The sequence below is a fragment of the Rousettus aegyptiacus genome, unplaced genomic scaffold (assembly GCF_014176215.1).
Source record: "Rousettus aegyptiacus isolate mRouAeg1 unplaced genomic scaffold, mRouAeg1.p scaffold_m13_p_1, whole genome shotgun sequence".
Lineage (NCBI taxonomy): Eukaryota > Metazoa > Chordata > Mammalia > Chiroptera > Pteropodidae > Rousettus > Rousettus aegyptiacus.
The window spans coordinates 91,107,740-91,120,633 of record NW_023416284.1 but is presented as its reverse complement, the minus strand read 5'-3'; the positions used below and the strand labels follow the sequence as shown (position 1 = coordinate 91,120,633).

Sequence of the window (12,894 nt, the reverse complement as noted above, 5' to 3'; positions counted from 1 at the left end):
ACATCATTTTCATTTTACAGATAAGAATGTAGTATTAAAATTAAGTTCATAAAAGAAATTCTGATACACATTACAATATGTACGAACCTTGAGGACATTATTCTAAGTGAAATAAGGCAGTCACAAACAGCCAAATACTGTTATTCCACCTATATGAGGTTCTTAGAGTAGTCAAAATCACAGAGACAGGAAATACAATGGTGGCTACCAGATAAAAGAGAATGGATCTCTCGCTTTCCTCCTCCTCCTGCTCCTCCTCCTTCTCCTCTCTCTCTATCCCCCTCCTTCCCTCTCTCCTTCTCTCTCTCCTTCCCTCTTCCCTCTCTCCCTCTCTTCCTCTCTGTCTCTCTGTTGTGAATGTCCACATGTTGGGGGAAGTCAGAGGGAAGAATTGGTACTCTCTACCTGCCTCTCCGTTTTATCCATCCATTACACATTTAACTACTTCTTAGTTGCTGCTGTATTTTTTAGCAATACAAAATGAGTAAACTGACTCAAATAAAAGAAATGAGTATGACACCAACATAAAATTTCCTTTTGTCTGATAAGGCAGAAAAGTGTTTATTTTGGTAATTTAGTGGAAGAAGATGCATTGTTAAACAATGTAAAAATTTCCAACAATTTGCTAGTATTCCCAAATATTTAGAAGCATATTTAAAAAATTTTTTATTTAATTTAGAATGTTGTAATTAAGTTGAATATTATATTTAATGAGCATTATTATTTTCATCAATGAGGGTTTTCTGAGACATTCTGTAACAGTACTCAAGTTATTGTGTTGACATATATGATACAGTAAAAGTCTGTATTTTTATAAGTGCTTTAAAATTTAAGTTTTATTAGTTTCATGACCTCTTTATAGTCACAAAACTTACCAACCATTAAAGCTTTATTATTATAACAGCAGAGGCTAAAGGGGACTATAGATAGTGCATGGACTTTATAATAAGAAAGGCTACCATTAAAATACTCTCTTTTATATTAAGCAAATCATGACTTTGAATGATTTATAGACAACATTTTATTTTTTTATTCTTTCCTTCATAATTCATTTTAAGTGTATTTTTAAAGTATTTTAAGTATTTTAAGATACTTTAAGTATTTATTAAGAAAATTATAGATTTACATACATTTGTAAGAAATAATAAACATATTGTGTGTAAACTTTAACTACTTTCCCCCAATGATAACATTTCATAAAACTATAATATAATACCACAACCAGGATATTGATATTGATACAAATCACTGATCTTTTTCAGAGTTTCCTAGGTTTATTTGTACTCATATGTTGTATGTGTTACATTCCATACAACTTTATCACATGTGAAAGTTTAAGTCCCAATTGTCACAGTTAAGATACTAAACAATTCTACCACCCCTTTTTTCCAATAGCTGTCCCCTGACGACAAAAATACGTTCTCCATTTTTAAATTCTGTAGTTTAAAGAATGTTATGCAAGTGGAATCATACAGTATTAATCTTTGGGGATTGGTTTTTATCCCAGTTGGCATAATTCTATAGAGATTTAGTTAAATAGTTGTATATACCTATTTATTGAATATTTGTTTTATTACAGTAAATACACATAACATAAAATATCACCATCTTAACCATTTTTAAGTGTGCAGTTCAGTGGTTTTAAATATATTCACTTCATTGTGCATCGACCACCATCCATCTCTATACTTCATCTTGTAAACATTGTAAAACTGAAACTCTGTATTTATTAAACAAAGCTACCCTTTCTTTGCTCTCTCCAGCTTCTGGAAACCACCATTATTTTTTCTGTCTCTATGATTTTGACTACTCTAAGTACCTCATGTAGTTGGAATAACATGATATTTGCCTGTTTGTGATTGCCTTATTTCACTTAGAATAATGTCCTCAAGGTTCATATATGTTGTAATGTGCATCAGAATTTCCTTTATGAATTAAATTTTAACCCCACATTCTTATCTGTAAAATGAAAATGATAAGTGTTACCTAATAATTTGCTAATATTTTAAAACTAAATTATATATAAATATAGTTATTGAATTAGTTAGCATAAGGTCTTCATAAAATCTTCTTTTTATTCTTTTAATGTCTGTAGGATATGTAACGATAGTCTCTATTTGTCTTACTGCTAATTTTTTTTTCTTTTTTACTTGATTAGTGTTCTTAGGAGGTTAATTTTATCAATCTTATCAAAAAATCATCTTATTAATTGACATCTATTCATTTTTTAATTCCTTCCATCCTTCTACCTTCTACTTTCTTTAGATTTAGCTTGTTTTTCTTATTTTTTCCCCAAAAACATTCCATTTATTTATTTATTTATTTATTTATTTATTTATTTATTAACATTTTATTTATTTTTCCCCCTCCTGCCTCCCTCCTCCTCTCTGGTAGCCACTAGTCCATTGTCCATGTCTGTGAGTCTCTGTTTGTTTGTCTTGTTCATTTGTTGTTTTTAAGTTTATATCCCACATGTAAGTGAAATCATGTGATTTTCCACTTTTTCTGAGTTATTTCGCTTAGTATTATTATCTCAAGGTTCATCCATGTTGTTGCAAATGGCAGTATTTCATCTCTTCTTATGGCTGAGTAATATTCCATTGTATATATGTATCACAGTTCTTTAGCCAATTATCTATTGTAGGGCACTTCAGTTGCTTCCATGTCCTAGCCACTATGAATAATGCTACTGTGAACATTGGTGTACAAATATCTTTTCAGATATGGGTTTTCAAGTCTTTGGGGTAAATACCCAGTAGAGGGATTGCTGGATCATATGGTAGATCAATTCTTAGTTTTTTGAGGAACCTCCATACTGTTTTCCATAGTGGCTGTACCAATTTGCAGTCCCACCAGCAGTGTATGAGGGTTCCTATTTCTCTGCATCCTCTCCAACATTTGTTATTACTTGTCCTGTTGATTATAGCTATTCTAACAGGTGTGAGATAATATCTCATTGTGGTTTTGATCTGCATTTCTCTAATAGCTAGTGATGTTGAGCATCTTTTCAAATATTTGTTGGCCATTTGTATGTCCTCTAGGGAGAAGTGTCTGTTCAGGTCCTCTGTCCATTTTTTGATTGGATCGTTTGTTTATTTTCATTGTTATTGAGTTGTATGAGTTGTGTGTGTGTGTGTGTGTGTGTGTGTGTGTGTGTGTGTATGTGTGTATTTAGGTGAGGCAACACTTGGTTGCCCTCACAGGTTAACCAGTTTACAATTTCTTATTTTTTATTATTTTTTTTTACCCCTAGGTGGTCTCCCATCCAAGTACTAACCAGGCCTGACTCTGCTTAGCTTCTGAGATCAGACAGGATTGGGCTTGTTCAGGGTGGCATGGCCATAAACATCTTTGTATATTTTGTATATTAGGCCCTTATCGGAGGTGTTGGTTGCAAATATATTTTCCCATTCGGATGTTGTCTCTTTACATTATTGACGGTTTCTTTTGCTGAGCAGAAGCTTTTGAGTTCCATGTAGTCCCATTCTTTTATTTTTGCTTTTACATCCCTTGCCTTTGAGGTCAAATTCGTAAAATCCTCTTTAAGTTCAAAGTCCTTGAGTTTAGTTCTTATGTTTTTTTTCTATGCATTTTATTGATCCGATCTTATATTCAGGTCTTTAATCCATTCTGAGTTACTATTGGTGTGTAGTGATAGACAACAGTCTACTTTTGCAGGTGGCCTTCCAATTTTCCTAGCACCATTTATTGAAGAGGCTTTCCTTTCTCCACTGTGTGTTTTTGGCTTTTTTTGTCAAACATTTTTTTGCCCATATTAATATGAATTTACTTCTGGACTCTAGATTCTGTTCCACTGGTCCATGTGTCTGGTTTTCTGCCAATACCATGCTGTTTTGATTTCTGTTGCTTTGTAGTATAATTTGATTTGGGCAGAATGATGCTGCCAGCCTCGTTCTTTTTTCTCGAGATGGCTTTGGCAATTCAGGGACTTTTGTGTGTCCATACAAATCTGATGAGTTTTTGTTCCATTTGTTTAAAAAATACCAATGGGGTTTTGATGGGGATTGCGTTAAATCTGTATAATGTTTTAGGTAATATCATTATTTTAACTATGTTGATTCTTCCAATCCAAGAACATGAAATTTCTTTCCATTTCTTTGTATCTGCTTCTATTTCTTTTAATAGGGTCTTGTTGTTTTCATTATATAGGTCCTTTGTTTATTTTATTAAATTTACTTCTAGGTATTTTCTTTTTGTTGCAATTGTAGCATGTCTCATTTTTTAAATGTTTTTCAGTTATTACTTTTTATTGCTGAATAATATTTCATTATATGAATATAATACATTTTGTTTATCTTAACTGATAGATATTTGTATTATTTCAGGTCTTTGGCTATTATGACTAATGCTTCTATGAACATTTACATACATATATTTGTGAGGACATATGTTTTCATTTCTTTTTGGTAGATTCCAAGGAGAGGAATCCCTGAGTCATACGACAAATGTGTTTTTAACTTTTTAAGAAATTGCCCAAGTGCAAAAAGTGACTTCATACGGCATTGAACTCCACTAAATATCACAGCCCTGAAATAAGACTACTTCTTCAACATCTGATGGAGGAGGAGGCTGGGACTCAATAAGGTTGAGTAGCTTGTCTAGGGTAACAGAGCTAACAGAAGGCAGAGCAGAGACTAGAGTCGCTCATGTCAGGAAGGTCCCTACATTGTAGAGGATGTGCCTCTTCTCAGATGACAATGAACAACTCAGAGAAACAGTGCAGAAGTACCGGCTCAGCTTGAGATAGGGGACTGACTGATCCCAGGGCCAAGGGAGAACCATGACCTGTAATCTCACGGGAAGGCTCAAAATAGGGACAATCTCTTTTCTGCCTGCCATCCATAATTGTCTCCCAGGAGCTATAGGTATTTATAGAAATGATCACAGGGCTACCCCCAAGGACCTGTGCTGAATGAGAGGAGAACATATAGCAAACGAAAATATTGTGTGGGGAGCAGAGAACCTGACACTTGGGGGTAAGCTAAATCCCCTCATGGTGGGTGAGGCATTTATGAAGTCGGAAAGCTTCTTACTCCATTCCACTGAGATAGGGCTTGTCTGATTTAGATGCTGCACTTGACAGGTGTAGATCTCTCCACTCTGAGGAACTATTTCCAGCATCACCAGGGTCTGGAAGAATCAGGCCTGTGGAGATGACCCCAGCCTCCTCTTGGTGGCCATTCTGCAACCATACGACTTCAATTTGGCCTGGATAGAAACCGTTCACAGAGCAGACCAGGAGGTTGTGGTGCTGCAGGCGCTGGGTCTTTGCAGGATACACAGTCACTGCTGGCTCAACTAGGAGAGAAAAGGTGGAGGGGATATGAGAGAAACTCAGAGTAAGTCTCCCTGGTGGGCTGCCTTTCTGCCTCTGTTCTCTAGTCCCAGATCGAGTCTTGGACAAACCTCCCTCAGAGCTGGCCATGTGGCTATACAGAAGTTAGTGCCATGGAAGCAATCCTCACAGCATAAGCCTGTTAGATTTGAGAGATTTTGAGGAAGTTTATGGAGTTTTTGTTCTTTTTTTTTTTTTTCATAACATGAAACAGTCATTCATTGTTTTTATAAATGTTTTATAAATTTATAAATAGTTTATAAATCTTTGCAAGGCAGGTAGTGTTATTAAAAGCATGAATTCTGGAGCAGGGCTTCCTGCATTCAAATCCTCTTACTGATTGATCCTGAGAGAGTTTTTACATTTCTTTGTATCACAGCTTTCTCACCTATAACTTATCTCTTAGGTTTCTGTGAGAAACCTAAGAGATAACTCAGATTAAGACTTCAACATTTGTTAGCTATTTGTTATCCTTAATTAGAGAGAAAATATGATTTAAGTAGTGAGGGTAGATTGGTTAACGGCTTGGGGAAGATGAGATACAGAGTATGATATCCTGGGAATGCTACACTCACAGCTTAGAGCACCACGGAAATGGTTCTACCTTGGGCAACAAGAAAGGCACAGGTGACTCTCTGTCTCTGAGTTCCAGGAAAGCATGAGTCCTGGAGGAGAAGAAAAGGAGCAAAAAACAGTCATTCATTTTTTCATTTCTTGTATTTATACTCAGCTGATCCAATCCTTCTCCTTTGCAAATAAGCATATATATTATTGAAATTGTTATCATGTTACTATTGTCTCTCTTTTAAAGCTGACACTTGAGCTTGGGCAAGGTCTGGGACTCATTAACAATTGTACTTAGTGCCTGAGACAATTCTCAACATGAACAGCGTCAATAAATACAATTTTTTAAAAAAGGAGAAACATGGGAAAAAAGTTTTAGATACCGCAAAATGGTGGACTTAAGATTGGTGGTAAATCATAGCTAACAATTTTGCAGTATATTTCATTAAATTAAATATATTTAAATTCCTATGAAAAATAATGAACTGAATTCCCGAATAAACCACCAACTGGGGAACATGCTGAATCAAACATCAGCAAAGTGTTAACAACCTTACTGCATAAAGAACGCATAAAATCATTGAGAGAAACACCAGGACCCTAGAGATAGTAGACAATATGTATGAGGGTTCCTTTTTCTCCGCATCCTCTCCAGCATTTGTTATTACTTGTTCTGTTGACTATAGCTATTCTAACAGGTGTGAGATGGTATCACATTGTGGTTTTGATTGCATTTCTCTAATAGCTAGTGATGTTGACCATCTTTTCATATATTTGTTGCGCATTCGTATGTCCTCTAGGGAGAAGTTCAGGTCCTCTGCTCTTTTTTAATTGGATCATTTGTTTTTTTGTTGTTGTTACTGAGTCATATGAGTTCTTTGTATATTTTGGATACTAGGCTCTTATTGGAGGCATTGCTTGCAAATATATTTTCCCATTCGGATGGTCATCTCTTTACCTTGTTGATGATTTCTTTTGCTAAGCAGAAGCTTTTTAGTTCGATGTAGTCCCATTCATTTATTTTAGCTTTTACTTCCCCTGTTTTTGAGGTCAAATTCATAAAATCCTTTTTAAGTCTAAGGTCTTGTGTTTTGTTCCTATGTTTTCTTCTTTGCATTTTTTTTGTTTGTTTCAGTCTTATATTCAGGTCCTTAATCCATTTTGAGTTAATTTTGGTATGTTATGATAGACAACAGTCTAATTTCATTCTTTTGCAGGTGGCTTTCCAGTTTTCCCAGCACCATTTATTGAAGAGGCGTTCCTTTCTCCACTGTATGTTTTTGGCTTCTTTGTTGAAAATTATTTGCCCATATAAATATGGGTTTACTTCCGAACTCGCGATTCTTTTCCACTGGTCCGCGTGTCTATTTTTCTACCAATACCATGCTGTTTTGATTACTGTTATTTTGTAGTGTAATTTGAATCAGGCAGAGTGATAGTCTCGTTCTTTTTTAAGGATGGCTTTGGCAATTTGAGGCCTTTTGTGCTTCCATACACATCTGATGCATTTTTGTTCTATTTCTTTAAAAAATCCTAATCAGATTTTGATGGGGATTGCATTAAATATATATAATGGCTTTAGGTAATATGGTCATTTTAACTATGTTGATTCTTCCGATCCAAGAACACAGAATATCTTTTCATTTCTTTGTATCTTCTTCAATTTTTTTAAGTAGGGTCTTATAGTTTTCATTATATAGGTCCTTCACATGTCTTGTTACATTTATTCCTATATATTTTATTTTTTTTGTTGTATTGCAAAAGGAATTATTTTTCCACTTCTTTTTCTGACACTTCATTATTAGAGTTTAGGAAAGCTATTCATTTTTGAATGTTGATTTTGTATCCAGAGGCTTTACTGTATTTGCTTATTGTTCCTAGTAGTGTTCTTGTGGAGTCATTAGGGTTTTCTATATAGAGAATCATGTCATCCACAAATAGTGACAGTTTGACTTCTTTGTTTCCTATTTGGATACCTTTTCTATCTTTCTCTTGCCTGATTGCACTCACTAGGACCTCCAATGTTATATTGAATAACAATGGTGATGGTGGACAGCCTTGTCTTGTTCTTGATCTTAGAGGAAAGGTTTTTAGTTTTTCACCATTAAGTATAATGTTGACTGAGGGTTTGTCATGTATGGCCTTTATTATGTTAAGGTATTTTCCTTCTATACTGATTTTGTGAAGTGCTTTGATCATAAATGGATGCTGTATCTATCTTGTCGAAGGCTATTTCTGCATCTATTGATATGAACATATGATTCTTATTTTTTAATTTGTTTATATGGTGTTTCACATTAATCGATTTGTGTATGTTGAACCATCCCTGTGCCCCAGGGATGAAGCCCACTTGATTACGGTGTATAATCTTTTTAACATGTTGCTGTATTCAGTTTGCTAGTATCTCATTTAGAATTTTTGCATCTGTGTTCATGAGAGATATTGATTTGTAGTTTTCTTTTTTTGTATTATCTTTATCAGGTTTTGGTATCAGAATAATATTGGCCTCATATAATGAATTGGGAAGTATACCCTCCTCTTGGATCTTTTCGAAGAGTTTGAGGAGAATAGTTAATAAATCTTTGAGTGTTTGGTAGAATTCACTGGTGAAGCCATCTGGTCCTGGACTTTTACTTTTTGATAGGTTTTGATGATTGTTGCAGTTTCCATGCTGCTGATCGGTCTATTTAGATTTTCCAGTTCTTGAGTGAGTCCAAGAAGGTTGTATTTTTCTAAGTATTGGTCCATCTCTTCAAGGTTATTAAATTGTTGTTATATGCTTTTTCATAGTATTCTTGTATGATCTGTATTTTTGCGGTGTGTATAATCATTTCCATTCTTTCATCCCTGATTTTGTTAATTTGTGTTCTTTCTCTTTTTTCTTTAGTGATGTCTAGCCAGGGGGTTGTCAATTTTATCAAACTTCTCAAAGAAACAACTCTTTGTTCCATTGGTATTACTATTTTTTTGTTTGTTTTGTTTTCAATTCCACTTATTTCTACTCTAATTTTGATGATTTCTTTCCTTCTGCTTACTTTAGGCTGCATTTGTTCTTCCTTGTCTAGTTTTTAAAGATTAAGTGTTAGGTTGTTTATTTGGGCTTGTTCTTATTTTTGGAGGTGGGCCTGTAATGATATGAACTTTCCTCTTATAACTGCTTTTGTTGTGTCCCAACAGGTTTGATATTTTGTATTATCATTATCATTCATTTCTATGTATCTCTTGATCTCTCTTTTAATTTCATCCCTGACCCAATTATTCTTCAGTAGCATGTTGTTTAATTTTCATGTATTTGCGGTTCTTTCTGATTTCTTTTTGCAGTTGATCTCTAGTTTCAAAGCATTATTATCAGAGAATATGGTTGGGATGATTTTAACCCTCTTATATTTGTTGAGGCTATCTCTGTGTCCCAGTATGTGGTCGATTCTTGAGAATGTTCCACATGCACTGGAGGAAAGTGTATAAGCAGCAGTTTGGGGGTGAAAGGTTCTTTAAATGTCAATTATGTCCAGTTGGTTTAATGTGTCATTTAAGGATGTGATTTCCTTATTGATTTTCTGTTGGATGATCTGTCCATATCCAACAGTGGGGTATTTAGGTCCCCTACTACGATGATGTTTTGGTCTGTTTCTCCCTTTAGTTCTGTTAGTAATTGCTTTACATATTTTAGATCTCCTTGATTGGGAGCATAGATATTAATAAGTGTTATGTCTTCTTGATTCATGATTCCCGTTATCATTATGAAGTGTCCCTCAGTATCTTTCTTTACCTTTTTGATTTGAAGTCTATTTCATCTGATATTAGTACTGCTACTCCCACTTTTCTCTGAATGCCATTTGCTTGAAATATCATTTTCCACCCTTTCACTTGAGTCTATATTTGTCTATGGAGCTAAGATGTGTCTCCTGGAGGCAGAATGTGGTTGGGTTTTGTTTTTGATACATTCTGCAACTCTGTGACTTTTTATTGGTGAATTCAGTCCATTTACATTTAGGGTGATTATTGAAATATGATGTCTTCTTATAGCCACTTTAATTTTGCTTTCTGATAGCTTGGTGTTTCTATTGCTTCCTTGTCCTTTGTTTCTATTTTCTTTATTTTGGTTGGCTTTTTTGGGTTTTGCCTCTGATTCTTCTTTTTTTATGTTATATACTTCAGTTCTGACTCTATGGTGTGTAGTTACTATTACAAATATGAAAAAGATAGTTATATATATATGGTTGACTGTGTGTGTGTGTGTGTGTGTACACACACACACACACACACACACACACATACAGTCACCCATTTTCTTCTGTGTGTGCCTTACCTCTTTTCCCCTTTGCGAATCTGGATCTTTAAATCCTCTTCTTTTTAGTTATTGTTGTCTCAATTTGTCCCTATGTACACTGAACGTTCATTACTATCTCGTTATAAAAATTCACTTCTTATTATTTAAGCTATAATACCCTGTTCTTAGTAAGGGTTGCACCTCTCTGCTTCTATTTGCCTGATAGTCACTTTCCTCATAATTATGTATTTTTTTTGTTGTTATTTTGCTTTAGGTGAGCTGACCCCTTTCAGAATTTCTTGTAGTGCAGGCCTCATAGTGGAGAATTCCCTCAATTTTTGTATGTCTGAAAAGGTCTTAATTTCTCCTTCATCTCTAAAAGAGAGCTTAGATGGATACATTATTTTAGGCTGGTAGCTCCTTTCACTTAATAGTTTAAATATTTGATTCCATTCCTTTCTGGCTTGTAAGGTCTGTGCTGAGAGGTCCGGTGATAATCTAATGGGTTTTCCTTTTTAGGTTACCATTTTCTTCTCCCTGGCTGCCCTGAGAATTCTATCTTTTCATTGATTTTTGATAACTTTAATACAATGTGTCTTGGTGAAGGCCTTTTTGGGTTGAGATAATTGGGTGTTCTGTTGACTTCTTGAATTCCAAGCTCCAGCTTATTCCTTAGATTTGGGAAATTCTCATCCACTATTTGTCTGAAAATGCTTTCTAGTCCCTGCTCCTTTTCCTTGCCTTTCATAATAGCTGTTATTCTTATGTTTCCTTTCTTGATAGTATCAGCTAGTTCTTGTATTTCTCTTTCATTATTTTTCATTCTTCACGTTCTCTCTTCTTCCTTCTGATTTATTTCTAGATTTCTGTCTTCGATATCGCTGATTCTTTCCTCCATTTGGTTGACTCTATTTCCCAAGCTTGCTATTTCATTTTTTATCTCTTGGAGTGTGGTCTTCATCTCCAGAAGTTCTATTTGGTTCTTTTTGAGGGTTTCAATCTCCTTGCTCTGCTCATCTTGTTGTTTTTGCAATTTCTGAAATTGTTGATAATGACACATTTTGGAACTCACTGAGTTTTTTCAGAAATACTATCTTGAATTTTCTGTCACTTAAGTCACATATTTCTATGTCTGTAAGCTCATTTTCCAGAGATTTTTCTCTTTCTTTCTGAGACGGCTTGTTACCTTGGTTGTTCATGGTGTTTAATGGACTATTTTTCTGCCTGGGCATTAATGGAAGGGTATTCTGTTGTTTTTCCAGAAAGAAGATTTATTATATAAAGGTCTCTCTTTAGCCTGCTGCAAAGAAGGCACTTTTCTTTTGGTTTCCAGGATCCCTGCTTTATATAAAGCCTAATGTCTTTTATTTTCTTGTAGATTTTAATCACACTCGCTACTCTGTTTCAGTCCCTAGCAGTGTTAGCAACAGTTTTGGTAGTGTTGGCTCAGATTCCCCTGGGGCTCCAGAGTGATCGGTCTTAGAGGGTATAAGGGGAGAGGCCTTCTGGTTGGGAGTTGGGAACTGTGGCTCAGCCTCAGTTTTGCCAGCGGGGCCAATAGAAATCAAATGTTGTTTCTCCGTGGTCCTGTCTCACTTCTTTGCTTTTTGCCCTGATTACCAAGCCCTGTTTCTGGCTGCATAGAAAAGTCCTGGCACATCCAGGCAGGGCTGATCAGGGAAGTCGCTGCGCCTTCACCTCCTCCCCTCCTCCTGCAAGGAGCTCTGAGGCTGCAAGAGTCAACTTCTTTATTTGTCCCAGTCCACCTGGGGTTCTGATCTGTGACACCCAGGATTCTGATCTGTGGTAGCTCTTATGCGCATATCCCACGTTCACACGTGCTGGTGTGCAGTTTGGATGTTTTTTGTTCACTTTTAGATGTTCAGCTTATTGTTGTTTCAAGAGGAGAGATCTGAGGACGTCCTTCACTCCACCATGTTTTCCCAGAATCTGATCTTTGATTTTAAACTTTTCTTCAGTTACAGCGTAGCTATTTAAAGGGTTTAATTTCCCTTCAAGCACCACTTTAGCTGTATTTCATACATTTTATATATTGTACTTTATTATCATTCAGTTAAAAATATTTTCAAATTTCCTTTGTAATATTTTTTTGACCTATGACTTATTTAGAAGTGTGTCGATTAATTTTTCATGTATCAGGGGAATTATCTAATTATTTTGGTATCACTTTCTAATTTTGTTGAAATTATTTTTTTCCAAGAACATATTTCATATAATTTTAATACTCTTAAATTTCTTGAGAATGAATTTATGCTTCGCCATATCATTTATCTTGGTTAATGTTCCATGTACACTGGAAAAAAAAATGTGCCAGCATGTAGTATAGTGCCCTACAGTGTAAATTAGGTTGATTTGATTATTAGAGCTGTTCAATACTTTTCCTGTGTTAATTATCTGACAGACTATTGTAGTTTAAGTAGTTAGGCCATAGATTTTGTAATCTATTTTACCAATTATCAGGTGAAGCATTTTTAAATCTCTAATTATGGATGCAAATTTATATATTTATCCTTTTATTTCTGTCAACTTTTGCATCTTTTGCAACTTTTATTTCAAAGTCATATTATTAAGTGCATACATATGTAGAAATATTATGTTCTTATTAATTATCCCTTTAATATTAAAATTTTCTTTATTATTTCTGGATAACTTCTTATTAGGAAAACAATTTTGTTTGGTGTAA

The 12,894-nt window shown here is 34.8% G+C and overlaps 1 protein-coding gene across 1 annotated transcript in view; it reads right to left on the bottom strand.

Moving 5' to 3' along the window:
- Positions 1-4,509: 4,509 nt before the first annotated feature.
- The window catches only part of LOC118612938 (HLA class II histocompatibility antigen, DR beta 4 chain-like), a 44,822-nt gene continuing 36,437 nt past the window's right edge, over positions 4,510-12,894 (bottom strand). Inside the window, 3 exon segments of the mRNA XM_036235197.1 lie at positions 4,510-5,158; positions 5,160-5,319; positions 5,961-6,021. Of these exon segments, the coding sequence (XP_036091090.1) occupies positions 4,903-5,158; positions 5,160-5,319; positions 5,961-6,021 (477 nt within the window). The 3' untranslated portion in view covers positions 4,510-4,902.